Genomic DNA, 21,829 nt, shown 5'->3' on the forward strand with positions numbered 1-21,829 from the left:
AAGGTTTTACTGTATATTATTATGTTGATTGAACCCAAACAACATGCAAGATGCCAGGCATTTCATCACTTCCAAGTACAGTGTTTAAAAATTGCCAACTTTGTTAAAACTCTTTTAGCCATTGTGAATTTGTGCAAGGGCTATAAGCTTATATAAATATACAGTATAATTTTTTAAAATTTGCAAAAAACAAAAAATTAGTCTTCAATGTAAATTAAAATGTACAATGAACAGGTAAAATATGGAAAAAAATGGAAATTTTAACAGATTCTATTATAATTTACATTTAGTCAAGAATTGTATATTTTTGATGATTTTTGACTCCAGCAACCCAATAATTGCTTCCAGCTCTGACTCCCAACTCCACAGCCCTGGGCATAACACCTGTACCTCATTCTTCGCCTTGTGAGTGGTGAGTTCATTTGGCAGCACCACATATAAATTGATTGGGCTGTGTTGTGTGTTTTGTCTACTCATCAGTCATAAGGAAATACCACTCCAAGGAGTAAAGTACATTAAATGGAACCTTTTACTAATTAAATAGGTCTGTGTAAATTTTTTTACAGAAAAATATTTCAAAAAATAATAAACTACTTATTTATATTTTAAACATAATAGGGGTTTTATACATTCATTCATCCATCCATCCATTTTCTAACCCGCTGAATCCGAATACAGGGTCACGGGGGTCTGCTGGAGCCAATCCCAGCCAACACAGGGCACAAGGCAGGAACCAATCCAGGGCAGGGTGCCTAGCCACCGCAGGACACACACAAACACACCCAGCACACACTAGGGCCAATTTAGAATCACCAATCCACCTAAATGCATGTCTTTGGATTGTGGGAGGAAACCGGAGGAAACCCACGCAAACACGGGGAGAACATGCAAACTCCACGCAGGGAGGACCCGGGAAGCAAACCCGGTTTTATACATTCATATACAACCCAATTCCAAAAAAGTTGAGAAAATGAAAAGAAAATGCAGTGATTTGCAAATCTTTTAAAACCTTATTTTATTCACAATAGAACACAGGAAACATTTCAAATGTTTAAACTGAGAAATGTTTTACCATTTTAATTACCATTTTAAGAAAATAATAAGGTCGTTTTGAATTTGGTGGCAGCAACACGTCTTAAAAATGTTTGGGCAGGACCATGTTTACCACTGTGTAGCATCCCCTATTCTTTTAACAAGAGTCCATAAACGTCTGTGAACTGAGGAGACCAGTAGCTGGACAGCTGGGAGAGGAATTTTGTCTCATTCTTGTCTGATGCAGGAATTCTACCTGCTCAACAGTCCTGGGTTGTCTTTGGTGTATTTTTCATTTCATGATGTACCAAATGTTTTCAATTGGTGAAAGGTGTGGACTGCAGGCTGGTCAGTTGAGCACCCAGACTCTGTACTGTGAAGCTAATCTGTTGTAATAGATGCGGTAAGCGAGTTGGCATTGTCTTGCTGAAATATGCAAGGCCTTCCCTGAAAAAGTCATTATCAGGATGGGAGCATATGTTCCTCTAAAACCTGTATATACCTTTCACCATTGATGGTGCCTTTCCAGATGTGAAAGCTGCCAAGTCCATAGGCACTAATGCACGTCCATACCATCCAAGGTACAGGCTTTAGAACTGAGAGCTGATAACAAGCTGGATGCTCCCTCTCCTCTTTAGTCCAGATGATGCAGTGTTCATGTTTTCCAAAAAGACTTTCGAATGTTGATTTGTCTGACCACAGAAGAGGTTTTCACTTTGCCTCAGTCCTCTGCCCAACTTTACTTCTGAGAGTCTCTGCCTTTCTAAGATGGTCTATTTAGATCCAATCAAACCTGTTGCCAATTAGTCTGATTAGTTGCAAAATGTTTCTCCAGCTGTTTCTTTTTAGTACAACTTACTTCTTCAGCCTTTTGTTGCTGCCAGACCAACTTTTTTGAGAAGCATTACTGCTATCAAATTCAAAATGAGCTAATATTTTTCATGAAATAGTAAAACGTCTCACTTTCAACATTTGATATGTTTTCTGCGTTCTATTGTGAATTAAATATGGGTTTATGAAATTTGCAAATCATTGAATTTTGGTTTTATGCACATTTTATATAGTATTCCAGCTTTTTGGAATTGGGATTATAATAGTGCATTGAAAATAAATAGTAATAAACAGAAATAAAACACTTAGTAGCACTTCTGCCTCTTGTTGCAATGAAGACACAAATTTCCTTGAAAGCACAACTGCTTTCAATACAGTAAATTAATTAAACTCAAAATTTGGCTTTTCTATTCAGAATCACAGAAAACCAACACTTCAAAATAAAACATGTAATTTAAGCTATGTAAGTTTTTTTTTTTCTTTCCAGTTTCTGTGAAAGAGACCGTTTACTGACAAATCATCATGTAAATATCTGATCATGTGGAAAAACAACTTTCCTCTATATTCAAATAAATCATTCTCGGAGACCAGATGAAAATGTAATTTTGGTTCTTTATTTGTGCATAGATATGCACAAATGTTTCACAGACATTTGGAATGTGCAATCACTAACACAATTCATTCCCTTTTATACTTTTCTGTTACCACTATCTTATCTAATACATTACATCTTCTGACTCTTAATATGCAGAATTCTTTCATCTTAGTCAATCGGCTACAACTGCCAGTAAATTCGTATGCATGTCGATTCTTACATTATTCTTAACACTCCTTCGTTATTAGGGATTCCCTGTGGGTTTTCCCATTGATCTTATCACCATTTCATAATAGGGGTTGTCTGGGCTTTCTCACTAGTTTATTCATGCTTTTTAAGGGGGTGCTCATTACACACCTACTTCATTTTAACTTTAGTAACCATCTTGGTGGCTCCTCTAGAGCTAAGCAAAAGCCAAACATGCTTAAGCTGTAAGCCACGTTTAGTTAACCCTTTAGTTACCTACAGTCCTTTTCCTTTTGCTTTTAATAATCCATTGTTACTACTTCATCAAAGGCTATGCTTATATTAAATTGTAAAAAAATATCATGTACTGTGAAACTCAGTTCTTTCTTTGCTAAATAATATGCCAAGGTTATTTTAACTGAAAGTTCATAACTTTTGGCATCATCATTTGTCTTTCTTGCAGCCAACACACTGTCACAGCCTGCCTCATGTCATTTGCTGTCAGTAGTTTGTTTGTTAGATTTTCACATTTTAAAGTATTTTGATCCTGCCACAAAATCTGTTTTACTGGCTAAACTAGGGTTGCTGAAGCAGCACTTGCACATTATTGTGTCTTCTCTAGATTGTGTAAAAGCAAGCCAACAGCCAACTAGCCTGAAACTTTTTCTTTTCAACCCCTACCTCCTACCTTCTGACTGAATGAGCTATACACCTTTCAGTTGTAGTTGATGTGCTGTGAGATTCACCACCGCACTCTTGCTAGTTTTTAATTTCCTTTTCACTCAAGGCTGAAAAAAGTTTTCAGCTTGGAAAGGGACTTGGGTTTCTTTGCAACCATTTTTGTAAACATACATGCACTAATGTTACACATTTTTTTGTAACGCACCACCATAATTTAAGAGAGTCCACATCAAAAAAGTAACCAAAAACACCCAAATATGTCAAATGAAAATCTGAACGTTTACTAGTTAGTGCCTAATGACATATATTTTTAGTCGCCTATCATAAAATTCTATCGCAAATGCTAGTGTTTTATTCACATTGTAGAGGGCTGGACTATCACTCAAATTATTCTTCACATAAAACCTAAAGTCATGTCATTATGCCAAGCCTAACAAACATTGCATTCATATATCTGAAGTCACATTCAGCCTCCGTTATGCTTTCTTGCTGTAAGAGGTGAGACCTACAAAATTTACAACTCACAATCTTTTACTGCATTCAGAGTAAAGTGCTCCTAAACCAGAGGTGCCCAAAACGTCGATCGTGATCGACCGGTAGATCGGAAAGATAGTGCAGGTAGACGTGTTGCATTCAAAAAAAATTTTTTGAGATGTTAGTCTATCATATCCTCTGTATGCCATTTGCCACTTGATTTGACATACAGCCAGTCTGAGAGCTCTTCTCTTCTAACACACGGGTCATCCCGCACACACAATCAAATGCACAAGTTACTGCAAAACTCCAGCTATCTAAATGATCTATTTAGCCTTCCAATTTATATCGTCTAAAGAACCGGTATGAAAAAAAAAATTGGGTTGCTAGACTTGTGGAATTGGAAGAGGAATTGTTTTGTCACAATGTCATGATCGAAGTGCGTTTGTCTGATCTGTCAATCTATCATTGCTATTTCAAAGAAGGAAAATGTGGAAAGGCACTTTCAAGCTGTTCATAAAAACTATGAAACTGACTTCCTTCCAAAAAGCGATCTGAGAAAGAAAAAGGTGAGGGAAGTAAAATCACACTTAATCGGACAGCCGTCATTTTTCACTCGGCTGAATTCAGAAGCAAAGGCAGACACACCGAAGCATCGTTCCAGGTGAGTCACTTGATCGTTAAGCATAAGAAGTCCTTCCAAAATGGAGAGATGATATAAGAGGCCTTCGTTGAGGCAGATGGCTAGGGGAAAATTCCTGCAGAGATTTCGAGACCCCTGGCCGGAGATAAAGGAGTTTCTCCTTGTCATTAAACATGAAGAATGCAAGCAACTTAATGACAATCAATGCCTGCTAGACTTGGCATTTTTTACCGATCTGACCATCATGTTAAATGAGCTTAATTTACAGCTGCAAGGAAAAGACAAAACCATGGTCAATATGATTATCTCAGTTAATGATTTCAAATGAAAAATGCAACATCTGTCCTCAAAGCTACAGCGCCATGATTTGGGGAACATCCAGAACCCTGCGTCAGAGCTGGAGACACAATGGAAGGCGTGTGCGCATCATGACAGCATTCACTACACAGAGCAGATTGAAAATTGTCAGTCAGACTTTGACAGACGATTTCAAGACTTTACTTGAGCCAATCGCTACATCTATGTGCTCTCCATTCAGGGAAGATGTTAAGGGTGATTCACTCACATAAGGAAATTGCAACACTGTTTCACCTAAAACTCCTCTACAGTGGAGGATGAGATTTTGACACTACAGGATGACATTCAGCTGAAGTCTGGGGCTCTTGGACAGTTTTGGAACTTACTTACAGAGGAAAAGTACCCAAACATGAGGAAATGTGTCTACCTCCTTCACTGCATTATTCAGCTGTATTTATTTATGCTAGTCAGCCTTTTCCCACATGATTATTAATGATTATTAAGTCCAAATACCATAGTGACCATAAATGTATTGAATTATTATTGTGATATAAGGGCTATTCAGTTATGCAAGGTATGCCAACAAATATTTTATATATAAAGTGTGTGTATGTGTGTATATATATATATATATATATATATATATATATATATATATAAAACCTTGTCAACAAAGTTCAGTCTTTCGCCTTGCCCCATTGTCAGATTGAATCAACAGATAGGGCACTGGTTCATACTTGAATGTAATAATGCCTCTTTTATAGTAAGACATTAATAAAACCATTAATAAGGCATTTTTTATTTTATTTCAGAAATCCTGTCACAACCCCCCAGCTCTTTATTGCGAACCCCCAGGGGAAATGGCTGTTTTAATTTCTTGATGTTTTTTTTTTTTTGGCAACAAACATTTTTTTTGCAACTTGTATGTGGTAGAAATACATACTTTGATATTTTGGGATATGGGATTTTTTAAGTAGTACACAAATATGTATTTTTTAATGATTAACTGAAACTTGGATATAATATTTCTAATATTCTGATTTTGAAAATAATTCCCAGATGGTGTTTGTTTCCTTGGGTGCTCCTAGAAGAGAGCGTAAAGGTGAAGGTGTACAACTTCCAGCTTCCTGCCTACCTCCTCCTCAAAAAGATAATATTCCAATGCTATTACTGCTGCAAGAGCCTCATCTCACCACATTATTTGACCTGCTTGAGATGCTTGCGTCATTTAAACCACCGTCTGGAGAAAGATCTCTAGAGGATGCTGAGGTATAACTGGCATTTTCTATACACCTCTAATAAATAGCAATATATTGTCTGATAAATATTTAGCGTTCTATAAAAGGTGTCAAGAAGAAATTATACATTTTGTAATGTTTCATTCAAATGCACTTTTTAATACTTATAACTTGTCTTTATTACAAAAAATTAGAATTGAGATTAAATTCATTTTAATTTTACAGTTTCCCTGAACGTAGCCCTGCATAGCGCCATTCTGCTACTTTAATGTCTTCCAATTGTGATCAAATAGCTCATCTATCCCCAAAACAGCTCTGTCTGTTCTGTGATTTATATTTATTTATTTTTTTAACTAGAGACTATAGTTCTAATGTTGATAATGTAACATTTACTCATCTACTATACATGTAGTATGCTGGATTTTTGTAAGCAAAGAGAATAATGTGGAATACTGGGAGGATTAAACATTGTTATGAGAAACTGAGAAAAGTTGCAACAATTTTATTCCTTATCAAGTTTGATAGAAGTGGGCACTTTTACTTTCTTAAAAAGAGAATTTTAAACCTTTCAGGGAATGAAAATAAAGGAAAAAATCACATTTTTATACAGTGTTGTACTTTATCATTTGTACTTTTGAAAAGGTGTTTTAACTGTGTTATCATTTATTGAAAAACAGTGCTTAAAAATAGTTTTCATCCTCAAAATTCGTCAGCACTTTTTGTAGCGAATATGCTGTTCTTGAAGCCGAATACATTTACAAAGAAATTTGCCATGCGGCCAGCTTGGACAACTTTTTGCTTCAGTGCCTTATAATGCTTTAAAAGGCCAGAGTGACATTATACAGCTGTAGCAACAATGCATAGAACTTTCACACATGCATAATGTTATATTGCTTCCCAATCTACTCGATATTACAATCCAATCAAGAGAATTTTCACCCTGCATTCTTAAAATTTAGGGATACATTAGCTGTGCATAATGGGAATTTAATGAGTACTGCCACCAGATATATAACACTGATCCATGTGCACTTGCTCTGGGACTCCCGGCTAGGTAGTGCTGCATGTAGTCATTTGCCACAATGTACAAGTCAAAATAAGTCTTGCAGTGCATCCAGAAAGTATTCACAGCGCATCACTTTTTCCACATTTTTTTGTTACAGCCTTATTCCAAAATGGATTAAATTCATTTTTTTCCTCAGAATTCTACACACAATACACCATAATGACAATGTGAAAAACGTTTACTTGAGTTTTTTTGCAAATTTATTAAAAATAAAAAAATTGAGAAAGTACATCTACATAAGTATTCACAGCCTTTGCCATGAAGCTCAAAGTTGAGCTCAGGTGCATCCTGTTTCCCCTGATCATCCTTGAGATGTTTCTGCAACTTAATTGGAGTCAACCTGTGGTAAATTCAGTTGATTGGACATGATTTGGAAAGACACACACCTGTCTAGATAAGGTCCCACAGTTGACAGTTCATGTCAGAGCACAAACCAAGCATGAAGTCAAAGGAATTGTCTGTAGTCCTCCGAGATAGGATTGTCTCGAGGCACAAATCTGGGGAAGGTTACAGAAACATTTCTACTGTTTGTAAGGTCCCAATGAGCACAGTGGCCTCCATCATCCGTAAGTGGAAGAAGTTTGAAACCACCAGGACTCTTCCTAGAGCTGGCCAGCCATCTAAACTGAGCGATCGGGAGAGAAGGGCCTTAGTCAGGGAGGTGACCAAGAACCAGATGGTCACTCTGTCAGAGCTCCAGAGGTCCTCTGTGGAGAGAGTAGAAACATCCAGAAGGACAACCGTCTATGCAGCAATCCACCAATCAGGCCTGTATGGTAGAGTGGCCAGACGGAAGCCACTACTTAGTAAAAGGCACATGGCAGCCTGCCTGGAGTTTGACAAAAGGCACCTGAAGGACTCTCAGACCATGAGAAACTAAATTCTCTGGTGTGATGAGACAAAGATTGAACTCTTTGTTGTGAATGCCAGGTGTCATATTTGGAGGAAACCAGGCACCGTTCATCACCAGGCCAATACCATCCCTACAGTGAAGCATGGTGGTGGCAGCATCATGCTCTGGGGATGTTTTTCAGCGGCAGGAACTGGGAGACTAGTCAGGATAAAGGGAAAGATGACTGCAGCAATGTACAGAGACATCCTGGATCAAAACCTGCTCCAGAGCGCTCTTGACCTCAGACGGGGCGACGGTTCATCTTTCAGCAGGACAACAACCCTAAGCACACAGCCAAGATATCAAAGGAGTGGCTTCAGGACAACTCTGTGAATGTCCTTGAGTGGCCCAGCCAGAGCCCAGACTTGAATCCGATTGAACATCTCTGGAGAGATCTTAAAATGGCTGTGCACCGACGCTTCCCATCCAACCTGATGGAGCTTGAGAGGTGCTGCAAAGAGGAATGGGTGAAACTGGCCAAGGATAGGTGTGCCAAGCTTGTGGCATCATATTCAAAAAGACTTGAGGCTGTAATTGCTGCCAAAGGTGCATCGACAAAGTATTGAGCAAAGGCTGTGAATACTTGTGTACATGTGATTTCTCAGTTTTTTTATTTTTAATAAATTTGCAAAAACCTCAAGTAAACTTTTTTCACGTTGTCATTATGGGGTGTTGTGTGTAGAATTCTGAGGCAAAAAATGAATTTAATCCATTTTGGAATAAGGCTGTAACATAACAAAATGTGGAAAAAGTGATGCGCCGCAAATACTTTCTGGATGCATTGTAAATGTGTTCCCACTCCCCAAGTCAAAAGGTGCAAGACGCTGTGAAATAATAACAACAACAGAAGATTTCTTACTATTTACAAGGTATTTTCTTTTTGATATCAAAGAAAAAAGTGTGATGTATGTCCTTGTATGTGTGTGTATTGTATGTATATATGTATTATGAGGGAATAAACACACAGAAACTCAGGTTAAAAGTTGGGGATCCTCCCCGTATACTGCGTGTAGCGTCCAGTACAAAATACAGGTCAAAATTAAAGTAGAACATAAAGTTCTTTCTTCGGTTCTTTTATACATAACAAAAAGGAAGTGCAATTAACGGGGGAAGTGCAGTGGAGAGTGGAGCTGACATCAAATGCAGTTGCCTGAGATGACTTCAGGAGTGGGGTTGGGGGACGGCAGTCATAGGGGCCCGTCCAGAAGCGTGGTGACTCCACTGAGCCAGCCGAGGAGTCTTTTGTGTGAACAGGATGTGATGACCGGTATGATAGTTTTATTCTGTTGTATTTCTGTGGAGTGAATTAAAGAAAGGCATTAGTACTTCGTCTCATCCCCCTGTCCTTTGTTCTTTCACATGCGATCAAGACTTTTGACTGTCCCCTAAGCGCGCACGTGTGTGACACAAACCCCCCCTCCCAGCCCAGACCCATTGGGTCGGGCAGCCCAAACCGAGAGGTTGGAAATCCAGGACAGAGCATCGGCGTTAGCCTGGAGAGTACCTTGACAATAAATGACCGTGAACCTGTAGGGCTGCAAGCCCAAAAACTATCTAGTGAAACGAGGGTTCAACTCCCTATGTGTGGCCATCCACTGAAGGGCCGCGTGGTCCATCACCAAGGTGAACTCTCGTCCCAGTAGATAGTACTTCAGCTGGGTTACGGCTTATTTAATCGCCAAGGCCTCCCATTCTACCGCCGCATACCTTGTCTCCCAAACTGCTCAGGTACATAATGCGGTCAGTACCATCGATGCTTTGGTTCAGTACAGCATCGAGAGCTGTGTCCGAAGCATCGGTCTGGAGAATAAAAGGAGAATTAAAATCAAGGGTTTTTAGTATAGATGCTGACGTAAGGGCCTCTTTCAAGTCACAAAATGTGAACTCAGGTTCTTGATCCCATACCACATATAGAGGGGCCCTCTTCTTTGTCCGATTAGTCAAGGGCACAGCTCTCTCTGAGAAACGAGGTACAAACCGGTGGTAGTAACTTGCTAACCCCAAAAAAGGCTATATCTGCCTCTTGGTGATTGGGTCCAGTTCAGAATTGCATCAACTTTTGACCACTGTGGTCTAACGGTTCCCCCACCCACTAGATAGCCCAAATGTTTGTCTTCGTTCAACCTGAAGAAGCATTCCTTTGGATTGATCCGCAGCCCAGCTCTAGCTAGTGTTAACAAAACCTTATAGACCTGCAACACATGCTCCTCCCAGTTGCCGGAATAGATGACCACCTCATCCAAGTAGGTAGCGCAATAGGAATTGTAGGGCTTAAGCATTCTATCTGCTAGATGCTGGAAGGTTGCTGGAGCCCCGTGCGTTCCTAATGGAAGGACCTTGCATTTCCAGTGTCCACTAGGATAAAAGGCCAGCTTTTCTTTTGTGGAATCTGTTAAAGGAATTTGCCAGTACCCATTCATCATATCAAGCCAGGTTACAGTGCAGTGCATAACATTAATATAAAAAATAACCTTGGTGCGCTACACACGCAGAGCAAGTTCAAAAATATGACAGTACTAAAATTTGAAAGTCTCAAAAGATCGTATTCACGCAAACAGACAGAAATTATTACTAGGTGAAATAACTTAACAGAAAAAAGAGATTGAATATATGGACATATGTGATATGTCGGAAGTATGTAAATATTGTAAAGCTTTAAAGTTGGAGAAATGTAGATCGTCTAAATCGTGTCGCCATCACGGAAAAGTACTGCTGCTTCCCAACGAAGAGGCAGTTCCCTAAGAATTAAAAGATGTGTTTGGTGAAAGTGAAATCCACAAACACTACAGGCAAACAATACAATACAATAATCTTTTGGCGTTAGCATTATTCAATGCACAAAACGTTGATTTACACAATAATGGACCATACGCTATGAGTATCTGTGTTCCCGCAATAATTACAGCAACGACAAGTTTAATTTAGAAAAAAACACAATTTGGTCAGGTGTATATTTATGATCACGGAGAAGCAATCTAACATAAAATCGAAAGAGTTAAATGATCCGACGTAATAGAAAATATACAGCCAATAATGGATACAAATCCATACGTCCAAAAATATCGCACTTTACACAAATTTTATCAGCAAAACACAAAGACATTTTCTTGGATTTCTATTTGAATCCGAAAGATTAGAGTCGCATTTGTAATAAACCCACTTGTGGAGAACTGTCAGTAATAATAATTTTAAAAGACTGAGATATCAAAGACAGTAGGTATTCGTGTATATTCAAAGGTAAAGCATATTTCATTATTTATGTCAAATACATCGCCACAGCCAACCCTTTACTATTTCCTTTGCTTTTCCCAGATGGCGAAACAGGATGGTCGTACAATATGAAACGAACGCATTCAGAAGAACAAATAACACCCACTGAATATTTTGGGTCAAAATTAGTGATACGTTCCCATGTATTTTATCCACTTCTATAATCTCAATGTCTGTCGCAACATTACATTATTAATGCGTATGTAAAAGTCGCAGCTAATCATCTCTTCTTTATTAAATCGAATCAAGCTACACTTAAAACGGAACATATGCAAGGTCTCATTGATCACATTCAAAATTCAAATATCAATAGTTCAGACAAATTCAAAATAGGTAAAGCAGTAATTTTACCATCATCATATCAAGGTAGTCCAAGAGCATTGCAACAGTTATATCATGATGCAATGACAATATCCAGAACTATCGGTCAGCCAGATTTATTTATTACTATGACATGCAATCCACAATGGCCAGAAATCCGCAGCTTCTTGTGAACAATTCCACTTGTTACATCAGCTCTGGATGTTCTCACTTTCACAAGGACAAACATTTGAAAACGTCTGTTTATTTATAAAAGACAAAGAAATAATAGTCGCTCACGGCCAGTTATACGTTGCATTACTACACTGTAAGACCAAACAAGGAATCAAAATTCAATGAGATCTTGAAGAAAAGTTAATTCCAAACATTGTTTTTACTAAATTTTAAAAATAATAAGTGAACATAATGCATATGTAATTCCCATGAACAAAAAACACTTTAAATTGTATTTCGACAGGACCGAACCCAGGGTCTGGCGAGTGAAGCACCCCAAAAGTCTGTGCTTTAGCTAAACCAGCTTTTTTCAGCTTCAAACAGGAACAGTCCCCCCTCACCTTTGCCCACATCGTATCATCGTGTGTCCTACATTGAACAAGGATCAGACAAAACATTTTCAGACAAGCACATTAAGGGCATTGGCTCGACCATCTCCAGGTAGTTTTGATGTACCTGTGACAGCAGGCACAGATATTTTTAGATGTTTAAGTCCATAGGACTGTAGCCAACCTCCTCGGATGCTGCCACAAGAGGAAAATCTTCCCTAGAATGGACAGAAGGATAGTGAAAATGGCAGACAAAAAGTGAAAGATATCTACCAAAGAGATCGGTGATCCCCAAGGTCAAGGTCCATCAGTGTCTCATCGCATCATCTGTTACGTTTTGAGTGACAGAAAGCTGTATGGAAAAGACCCAGTAGGATTCCACTGTTGAAAGAAAAACATAAAAATGCTGTATTGGAATTTGCAAAAATGCTTAATGACAAACCACAATGCTTTCAGGGAATGTCCTTTGGACAGATGTCTATATCCACAGACAAAACAAAATTAAGCTTTCAAAAAACAAAAAGGGGAACCATGAAGGAGGTTCAGTTATATAGTATTTTGAGAGGATGCTTTCTGCATCTGACACAGAGTGCCTTGAGTTTCTGCAGAGAACTGTGCAATTTCAGGACATTCTGGAGAACTACAGGAATTACATGTTTGCAGTGATAGCCTCTAAAGGTTATGCAACAAAATATTAGGTTTAAGGTTGCATCATGTTTGTCCATGCTATTTTCATCTGTGTTATTAATTGAAATATTCTGTTAAATAAAAATTGTAAAGCAAAGTCTGTTTTGTTTTTAATACAAAATAAACAATGATGGGTGGCAATTACTTTAGTCAGTTTCAAGTTATCAGGTTGTTTCTGGGGCAATTGCGGGTTCTTTCCCCCCTAGTGTGTGTGGTATATCATATATAATATTGTTGCTAGTTTTCAACCATTTTGTTGTTTGAGCAACAGTGGTGTAGTGGTTAACATTGCTGTCTCACAGCGCAGGTCACATTTTAGACCATAATAATCAATCCAGCATAGTTGGCAGACAGTTCCCTAGACCTTAGGGACACTTTAAAAGAACTTCTGCACAACTATAACCCACTCAAAACTAGTTCAGTTCATCCTTCCCCATTGACTACATTGCATTGAGTACACTGAAGTGTGCAAACGTTTATGTAATAATTACACAATTATTACAGGGAATTACATGGGTTTGCTCATCACTACCTTAAGACAAAAATGTATTAAAACTGTATTTCATGAAGCCTTAGGATTTATTTTTGATTATGGACTCTTGTAGGATTATATAATGCCAGTTGTGTGTTTGTCCAGCTCTACAGTACAGTATATGAGGCAACACTGCTTAAAGGATTACTAGTGTCTTCATTTAGAATATGTTTGTTTTGTAGAGTGCCAGATGCGAGGAACTGCATCTCCATGCTGAAAACTTGTCTAGACGTGTTTGGGAACTGCTTATGCTACTTCCTACATGTCCAAATATGTTGCAAGCATTTCAAAGTATCTCCGAAGAACCGGTTGGTGGTTTTTTTTTTATCCTTTTATAATTTTGCTGAACTGTCCTTGCCCTGAGATGGTATTTGTTTTTAAACAGTATATTTAGTTAATGAACAGCATTTAAAAGTGGATCAACACTTGTTTTTAGGTTTTATTTGTTTATTAAAAGTTAACATTGTAAAACCTGGTTATGCAGAAACTAGGGCTGGTTATAAAAAGTTCTATAATGTTATGCCCTTTATGCTGTAATCATAGCCTTCTCAAACTTGCTTAAATCTGATAATTAAATAATGTGAAAGGTCTCGGTATTATAAGCATAATGTTCAAATTAGATGAAAGTTTAAAATTTTTAAGATATACTTGTAATAAGCTTTACTTCTTGTAAGGCAATTAGTTGTTTTCTATTCAGTAAACACATTTTCAGCCTTGGTTATTTACATTTTGAACAGCTTCAAATATTAATTAACTGGATTTATGTTAATGCCTATTTATTTTTTAAGGTTAATGATGGGCCCTACTGGAAAGATCTTCTGAGAATAAAGAGTCCTCATAAGCTGCTGTATGCACTCGAAATCATTGAAGCTTTGGGTAAACCTAATCGAAGAATAAGAAGGGAATCAACGGTAATAGGATTTCTTCTTAGATTACAATGTTGACTATACAGATAGTATCATTATATTCTGTTATTTACTGTGCTTTGTATTGTTTTGCATTCTTGTGTTTATATTTGTTTTTGGTATAGGGAAGTTATAGTGACCTATACCCTGATTCTGATGACTCCAGTGAAGACCAAATAGAGAACAGCAAAAACTCATGGAGCTGCAAGGTAGATCTTAAATATGTGTGTATATCAAATATATGTGCAAGTTTACGCCATATCTTTATTGGCAAAGGTCAGCCATGTTACTAATCAGAAAAACTCTTTACTCTGTTTATCACACTTCATTTTATTTATAGTGGAAATTAATTTAGAGTATCTCAGGATTCTTTATGCAGTAGTAAAACTGTGAATGTTCATTTATTGTACGCAACACACACAGTGGTACATCTACTTTTGCATATTCTTTTGCACTGTGCAGGACTTAAAGCAGAAATCTTTACCTTTTCTAATTTAGCTTATCAAAAAGCACTAAACTTGTAGATTGAAATGTATGAACCAATAGGGAAAATATATGATGTTTGTGTCATTTACTGGTGTTCTTTTTTGGTTTTGAAGGTTTGGAAAATGTTCAGATGATGATTGTTGATTTCAGTTTTTAAGTATTTTATAATTTCTGCATTATTTTGTTTTATCAAAAGTCTAGTAACATGAGTTATATGTATTTATATTCTTTTGTTAGTTTGTGTCATCTGGAGGTTTACAACTGCTATTGGAAATATTTAATTCTGCAATTCTTGAGCCTAAAAATGAGGAATCCTGGACAGTGGTATGTGTGCGTTTTTTGTAGTATTTCTTATCTGAAAATATAAACTGAAAGTGTATTTTAACTTCTTTGTTCTATGTTTTTTTTATTTATTGTGTTTGCAGTAAATTGTTGCTTTAGCATAATACATTTTCTTCACAGTTCATTAACTGCATCTTAATTATACAGTGTTTTGCATACATAATACATATAGTACAGGTAGTCGTTGTCTTACGACCATTCAAGTTATGATCGCTACGGCATCTCATGGCCAAACGACAGTTTTCGTTACATCAGCTCTGTATGCTGTGACTCCTACATCTCTCTCTCAGTTTATTACCTGCAGCAGTTTTGACTATGTTCAGTTACATTTGTCCTACAATTACAGGAAAAAAGGCAAGTTATCTCGACACAAAAGTGAAGGTGATCAAGCAATATGAGGGATTAAAGAAAGAAAATGGGGTTGAATGTGACTTTAAATTATCACATTGTAACCTGCATTCACAGCACATGCTGTATTGCTGCGCTTTGCCTTTGAATCCATTTAACCTCCAAAGCTTTTGCATTGTGACTCACAATGTGCCTGCTTAGTGCGAACCTCTCCAAAGGGGTAAAACCACACTGAATTCCTTTATCTGTTAATGGTTATTATTAACAGGCTGAATTGTTAAAAAACAGAAAAATATGACTGCTCAAGCTCTGTTGGTACAACTTCTCCTCTCATAGTTAACACAATGAACAGTGCGAAAGGCTGACACTGATGCTGTAACATAACAATAATGAAACAAAATAATAATAATAAAAAACAATTTCTAAAAAAGTGTACATTTTGCCAGATCTAATGTTGGACAACCATATGGAATTCCATACCAGATCAGTTACAATACAATGCAGTTTATTTTTATATAGCCCAAAATCACACAAGAAGTGCTGCAATGGTCTTTAACAGGCCCTGCCTTTTAACAGCCCCCCTAGCTTGACTCTCTAAAAAGAACCCTTGTAGGGAAAAAAATGGAAGAAATCTTGGGAAAGGCAGTTCAAAGAGAGACCGTTTTCCAGGAAGGTTGGACGTGCAGTGGACGTCAAAAAACAGGGGGCCAGTACAATACACAGAAGACAACATAAGTAATCCTCAATATGATATAATAATGCAATAGACATCTTACAAATAAAGAGCAGAATTCAACACTGGATGATATCACATAATATATGATTTGGATTTGTTCAGAGTCATAGAGACCTTGGCCATCAAGCTGCCTCCCCCTATTAGCCATTCCACAGCAGAGTCATTGCTGGGCTAGCCAATTTGATGAAAGAACCCCTCTACCCGATGTTTCCTGAGATTCTCTATCAGAGATGACTCTACTTTAGGCAGGCAAAACAACTTAGCAGGTGGGCAGTGGCACCAAGTGCCACATTTGAGTACCGAGAAAAGAAACGGAACAGGTAAAGGTTAGTAACAAATTCTAACTATCATATTACTCATGTTTTACAAGCTGAGACCGATGGGGCATCTCTTACCTCTTAAAACCTCAACCTCCCACTGTTATTTTATTAATCCTTGGAATCATAAGCAGACCAGCATCTTGAGATCTTAATGTGCACTGTGGTTTGTAAATCATGATAAGTTCATACAAATAAGCTGGATCTTGGCCATTTAACACTAGAATTACCAGAGCCTACGAAAAAACTCGTAATTCCGTCCCACCTTAAATCGCTTCTTAAATCCATTCACACCTCTCCGCCAGCGTCCTTTGTCCTCTAAATGTGCTGATAAAGAGAAGCTAGGAGCAGCCGGCTATTCCATCCCCCCACCAATTTAGAACGTGCACAAACTTCGCTCAGCTCATGCCTTGATTGAGTATCTGGGAGTGAAGTGGAGTTTTAGAGTGGAAATAATAGATCGTTATTTGGAACACACGCATTTCATGTCTGTTCCGTTTCTACAGTAATCTGTGTCAACACATTGTTAAAACAGAAACGTTTTTTATATTCTAGTAGTAGATGACAAAATGTAGGCATAAACTATATAATGTATGAAGCCTGAAGTCCAAATATCAAAGAAACATTTTCACAAAAGATACAAATATAACACAACAATTGCGATTTTATTCAAAAACATAACTGCAGAAACCGCCTGGGAATCAAAAGGTCGCGAGTTCGATCCTGCACCACTCCGTTTTGAGAAGTAAACTGCTCTTAGTCTTACTATTTTTGAATAAAAGCATACATTTGATTTCAGTCTGTAACAGCCGGTGCAATTTATGATCCTTGTTAAGGTTACCTTTTTTTTTTTTTAATTCACTTTTCATTCTCTCAGTCGCGTTCAGAATCAATCCATACAACCCCATCTGACACAGCTGTTTTCACATAAAGACGCGCTATAGCTCTGCAGTGTACCACGATGCATACTAAAGCCCCCCCCCCTAGGTTGCTGACACACAGACGCTGGCAAAGCTGCCTTCTTCGTATCTCACCGTCACTTGATTTACTTTTTAATCAGTTTTATTGAGTGTTCCTGCCAGTTCCCGCATGTTGTTGTATGCTGTTTCTTTTGTACTCCAGGACATGCAGAGGACAGAATGGTAAAGAGCAGTAACTTCGGCGCTATATGCAATTATCAGACACTTCCCATCTGCCTGTGTCTCTCAAACACAGGAACATATGTTGGTGTAAAAGTATAACAAAAGTGCAGTTTTATTCAAGTGCACTTTTTCCATCGCCTTTTCCTGTAAGAAGCAATGTACACACTTCACTCTATGCTGTGGTTTCTATTACACACCTGAAAGAAGAGAAAATATATGTGAAAATATCATCGCACTAATGCAATATTATTTGAAAATGAACAGCGTCAGATCGGGTGTGAATTTATGCAGGAACTGGAAATTCTCTGATGTGGGACCTTCCCCCAGAGAGGAAAGTACAGTGTCAGGTGTTCATTCAGTGTAATAGGAACCATAGCACAGAGAGGTGTGTACACTGCAACAAGTGCACGTGTCATAAATATAGGAAGGACGGTCCTTGGGTATGTGGGAACTGTTAATATTTGATTGTGATGATTTTATATAGCACGGAATGGAAATCAGCACTTCTTAGCATTGCACCATGCAAGCTGTCGTATCAATTGCCTACTGTAACTTGCTTTCTTTTTTCTTCGGTTATACAGGTAGTCTTGAATAAAAGTGCACTTGTTTTGTTTGCGAAATGAAGTGTCTGCGTGCACTTTTCGTGGCATTACACGTGTATTTTTTGAGCATGCTCAAACACAGGAACATATGTTGGTGTAAAAGTATAACAAAACAACGGGCAGATGGGGAGTGTCTGATGATTGCATATAGCACCAAAGTTACTGCTCTCTACCCTTCTCTCCTCTGCATGTCCTGGAGTACAAAAGAAACAGCATACAGCAACATGCGGGGACTGGCAGGAACACTCAATAAAACTGAATATAAAGAAAATCAAGTGACGGTGAGATAAGAAGAAGGCAGCTTCGCCAGCATCTGTGTGTCAGAACCCTTTTTTGGGGTGGGGGGGGTGTTAGTATGCATCGTGGTACACTGCAGAGCTATAGAGTGTCTTTATGTGAAAACAGCTGTGTCAGATGGGGTTGTATGGATTGATTCTGAACGCGACTGAGAGAATAAAAAAAAAAGCTAACCTTTACAAGGATCATAAATTGCACCGGCTGTTACAGACTGAAATCAAATGTATGCTTTTACTCAAAAATAGTAAGACTAAGAGCAGTTTACTTCTCAAAACGGGGTGGTGCAGGATCGAACTCGCAACCTTTTGATTCCCAGGCGGGAACTGATTCTATTGCACCACGGAGGCAGTTACAATAAAAGGGTGTCAATGTCGCATATTAAGGCGGCTTTTTGTTTCTGCAGTTATATTTTTGAATAAAAGCGCAATTGTTGTGTTATATTTGTATCTTTTGTGAAAATGTTTCTTTGATATTTGGACTTCAGGCTTCATACAGTATATAGTTTATGCCTACATTTTGTCTTCTACTAGTAGAATATAAAAACGTTTCTGTTTTAAGAATGTGTTTACACAGATTACTTCACTCCCAGATACTCAATCAAGGCATGAGCTGAGAGAAGTTCGTGCACGTTCTAAATTGGTGGGGGGATGGAATAGCCGGCTGCTTCTAGCTTCTCTTTATCAGCACATTTAGAGGACAAAGGCCGCTGGCGGAGAGGTGTGAAGGGATTTAAGAAGCGATTTAAGGTGGGACGGCATTACAAGTTTTTTCGTAGGCTCTGGTAATTCTAGTGTTAAAGCTTTATAAGTTAAAATGAAGATTTTGAAATCTGCCCTAAACTTAACCAGGAGCCAGTGTAAGGATTTAAGTACTGGAGTTATGTGTTCATATTTTCTTCTTTTTGTAATAATTCTTGCAGCAGCATTTTTTGTTAACCGGAGGTTGTATAAAGAACAGTTTGAACATCCAGTAGACACCACATTGTAGCAGTCAATCCTACTAGAAATAAATGCATGAATTAATTTCTTAGAATCCTGTTTATTTAGAAAACTACCTTAATTTCCCAACATTTTCAAGATGGAAGAAACATGATTTAGACAGCTTTACTCCTAGGTTGCAAGCTGATTCAGATCAATTAATGACAATTCCAAATGAGTTAAAAGATGACAAAATATTGTTGCGATCAGCATCATTTCCTCCAATGATATAACATCTCTGTTTTATCAGTGTCTAAAGACAAGTAGTTCTCATCCATCAACTCTTTTAATTCACTAACACAACTAATTAAAGCTAACATTGGAGAAACTTCATTTGGTCTAAAAGAAAGGTATACAGTAACTGGGTGTCATCTGCGTACGAGTGATAATTAACATTATGTTTTCTAATGATAGATCCCAATGGAAGCATGTAAAGTGAAAACAGTAAAGGTCCTAGTACTGAGCCTTGTGGGGCACCATATCTCAGTTCTGTGTATGATGATGGAGTACTGTCAGCTCATTTATGTACATACTGGAATCGATTTGATAAATAAGAATTAAACCAGGCAAGGACAGTGCCTGTAAGCCCAACATCACTTTCCAGCCTGTGCAGTAAAATAGAATGGTCAGTGGTGTCAAATGCTGCGTTTAAGTCTAACAACATAATTGCAGTGAAGTTTCCTTCATCAGAGGATATCAGAATGTCATTTACAGTACATGTTAGTGCCATTTCTGTACTGTGACCAGTTCAGAATCCAAACTGGAATTTCTCAAGTAAATTGTGATGCATAACGTGTGACTGAAGCTGATTGGCGACTACTTTTTCCAGTGTTTCAGAGAGAAAAGGTAAATTTGAAATACAGTAAACCCTCGTTTATCATGGTTAATCCGTTCCAGACTCTACCGCAATAAATGAATTTCCGCGAAGTAGGATTCTTTATTTATAAGTCAAATATTTTCGCAGTTAGAGCATAGAAAACCTGTTTACGACCTTCTAAATACATTTTTTAACATTATTAGAGCCCTCTAGACATGAAATAACACCCTTTAGTCAAAAGTTTGAACTGTGCTCAATGACAAGACAGAGATGACAGTTCCGTCTCACAATTAAAAGAATGCAAACATATCTTCCTCTTCAAAGGAGTGTGCATCAGGAGCAGAGAATGTCAGAGAGAGTCAGAGAGAGAGAAAAAGCAAACAATCAAAAATCAATACGTGCTGTTCGGGCTTTCAAGTATGCGAAGCCCCGCGTGGGAAGCGTATTGTATATCTTTGAGGAGTTTTATTTAATATGTAATATGTGCTCTGATTGGGTAGCTTCTCCGCCATCTGCCAATAGTGTCCCTTGTATGAAATCAACTGGGCAAACCAACTGAGGAAGCATGTACCATAAATTAAAAAAACCTATTGTCCGCAGAAATCCGCAAACCAGCAAAAAATCCCTGATGTATATTTAGATATACTTACATTTAAAATCCGTGATGGAGTGAAGCCGCGAAAGTCGAAGCGAGATATAGCGAGGGATCACTGTAAGTCTATAATTATTAAGTATATGTGAGTCTAGGTCTGACTTTTTAAGTAATGGTTGATGACTGACACTGTTAGTGCATCACGTACTGTGCCATGCAATAATGAACTATTAATAAGGCTAAGAATAGGCGCTGCAAGAACATCCATTGCACTTTTTTCTAGTTTTGTTGGCGCTGGATCTAGGGTAGTACGTTTCATTTTAGAAATTAAAGTCAAGACTTCCTGCCCAGTTACAGGATTAAAATTTCTGAAGTGAACTGAATGCAGTGTGAGACAGGGTCTGCCAGGTTAGTATGTGGTGATGCTGAGATCTGGGATCTTATATTTTTAATTCTCTCATTACAGAAGTCCATAAAATCTGTACTGTTAATATCTGTTGCCATTTTGCACTGTAGATCTGAATTCCCTTTTGTTAAATTAGCCACTGTTCAAAACAGTACCTGAGGATTTTTATTATTCCTATCTATTATTTTAGAATAATAGTCAAAGCAAGTTTTAAAGAGTGCATTTTTATATTTTCAACACTCTCTGTCCATGCAATTTGAAAGACCTGTAGCTTTGTTGTTCTCCATCTGTGCTCCAGTTTTCGACACTCTAAGAGCTTGAGTGTTTTTATTAAACCAGGTAGAGTTTCTATGTGCTTTGATCACTTTTGTTTTAAGGGGAGCCACTGCATCTAGTGCATCTCTCAAGGTCACATTATAATGTGATGTTAGCTGATCTAAATTGTTTTCCATGTTTATATTTGATGTTAACTGATCTAAATGGTTTTAGATGACTCTGAGTATTTATAAATTTTGAAACAGAATTACAGTCTATACATCGCATCACCTTTTAATCATCACCTTGTTTTAATCTGT

General features: G+C 37.8%; 1 protein-coding gene across 1 annotated transcript in view; it reads left to right on the forward strand.

The window, feature by feature from the left end:
- usp34 (ubiquitin specific peptidase 34) overlaps window positions 1-21,829 on the forward strand; it is a 480,412-nt gene that overhangs the window by 268,172 nt on the left and 190,411 nt on the right. The window contains exons 28-32 of the mRNA XM_039738342.1: window positions 5,799-6,008; window positions 13,470-13,595; window positions 14,076-14,198; window positions 14,318-14,401; window positions 14,916-15,002. Of these exons, the coding sequence (XP_039594276.1) occupies window positions 5,799-6,008; window positions 13,470-13,595; window positions 14,076-14,198; window positions 14,318-14,401; window positions 14,916-15,002 (630 nt within the window). The remainder of the gene's footprint in view (window positions 1-5,798; window positions 6,009-13,469; window positions 13,596-14,075; window positions 14,199-14,317; window positions 14,402-14,915; window positions 15,003-21,829) is intronic.

This window comes from Polypterus senegalus, chromosome 16 (assembly GCF_016835505.1).
Source record: "Polypterus senegalus isolate Bchr_013 chromosome 16, ASM1683550v1, whole genome shotgun sequence".
NCBI classification, from domain to species: Eukaryota; Metazoa; Chordata; class Cladistia; order Polypteriformes; family Polypteridae; genus Polypterus; species Polypterus senegalus.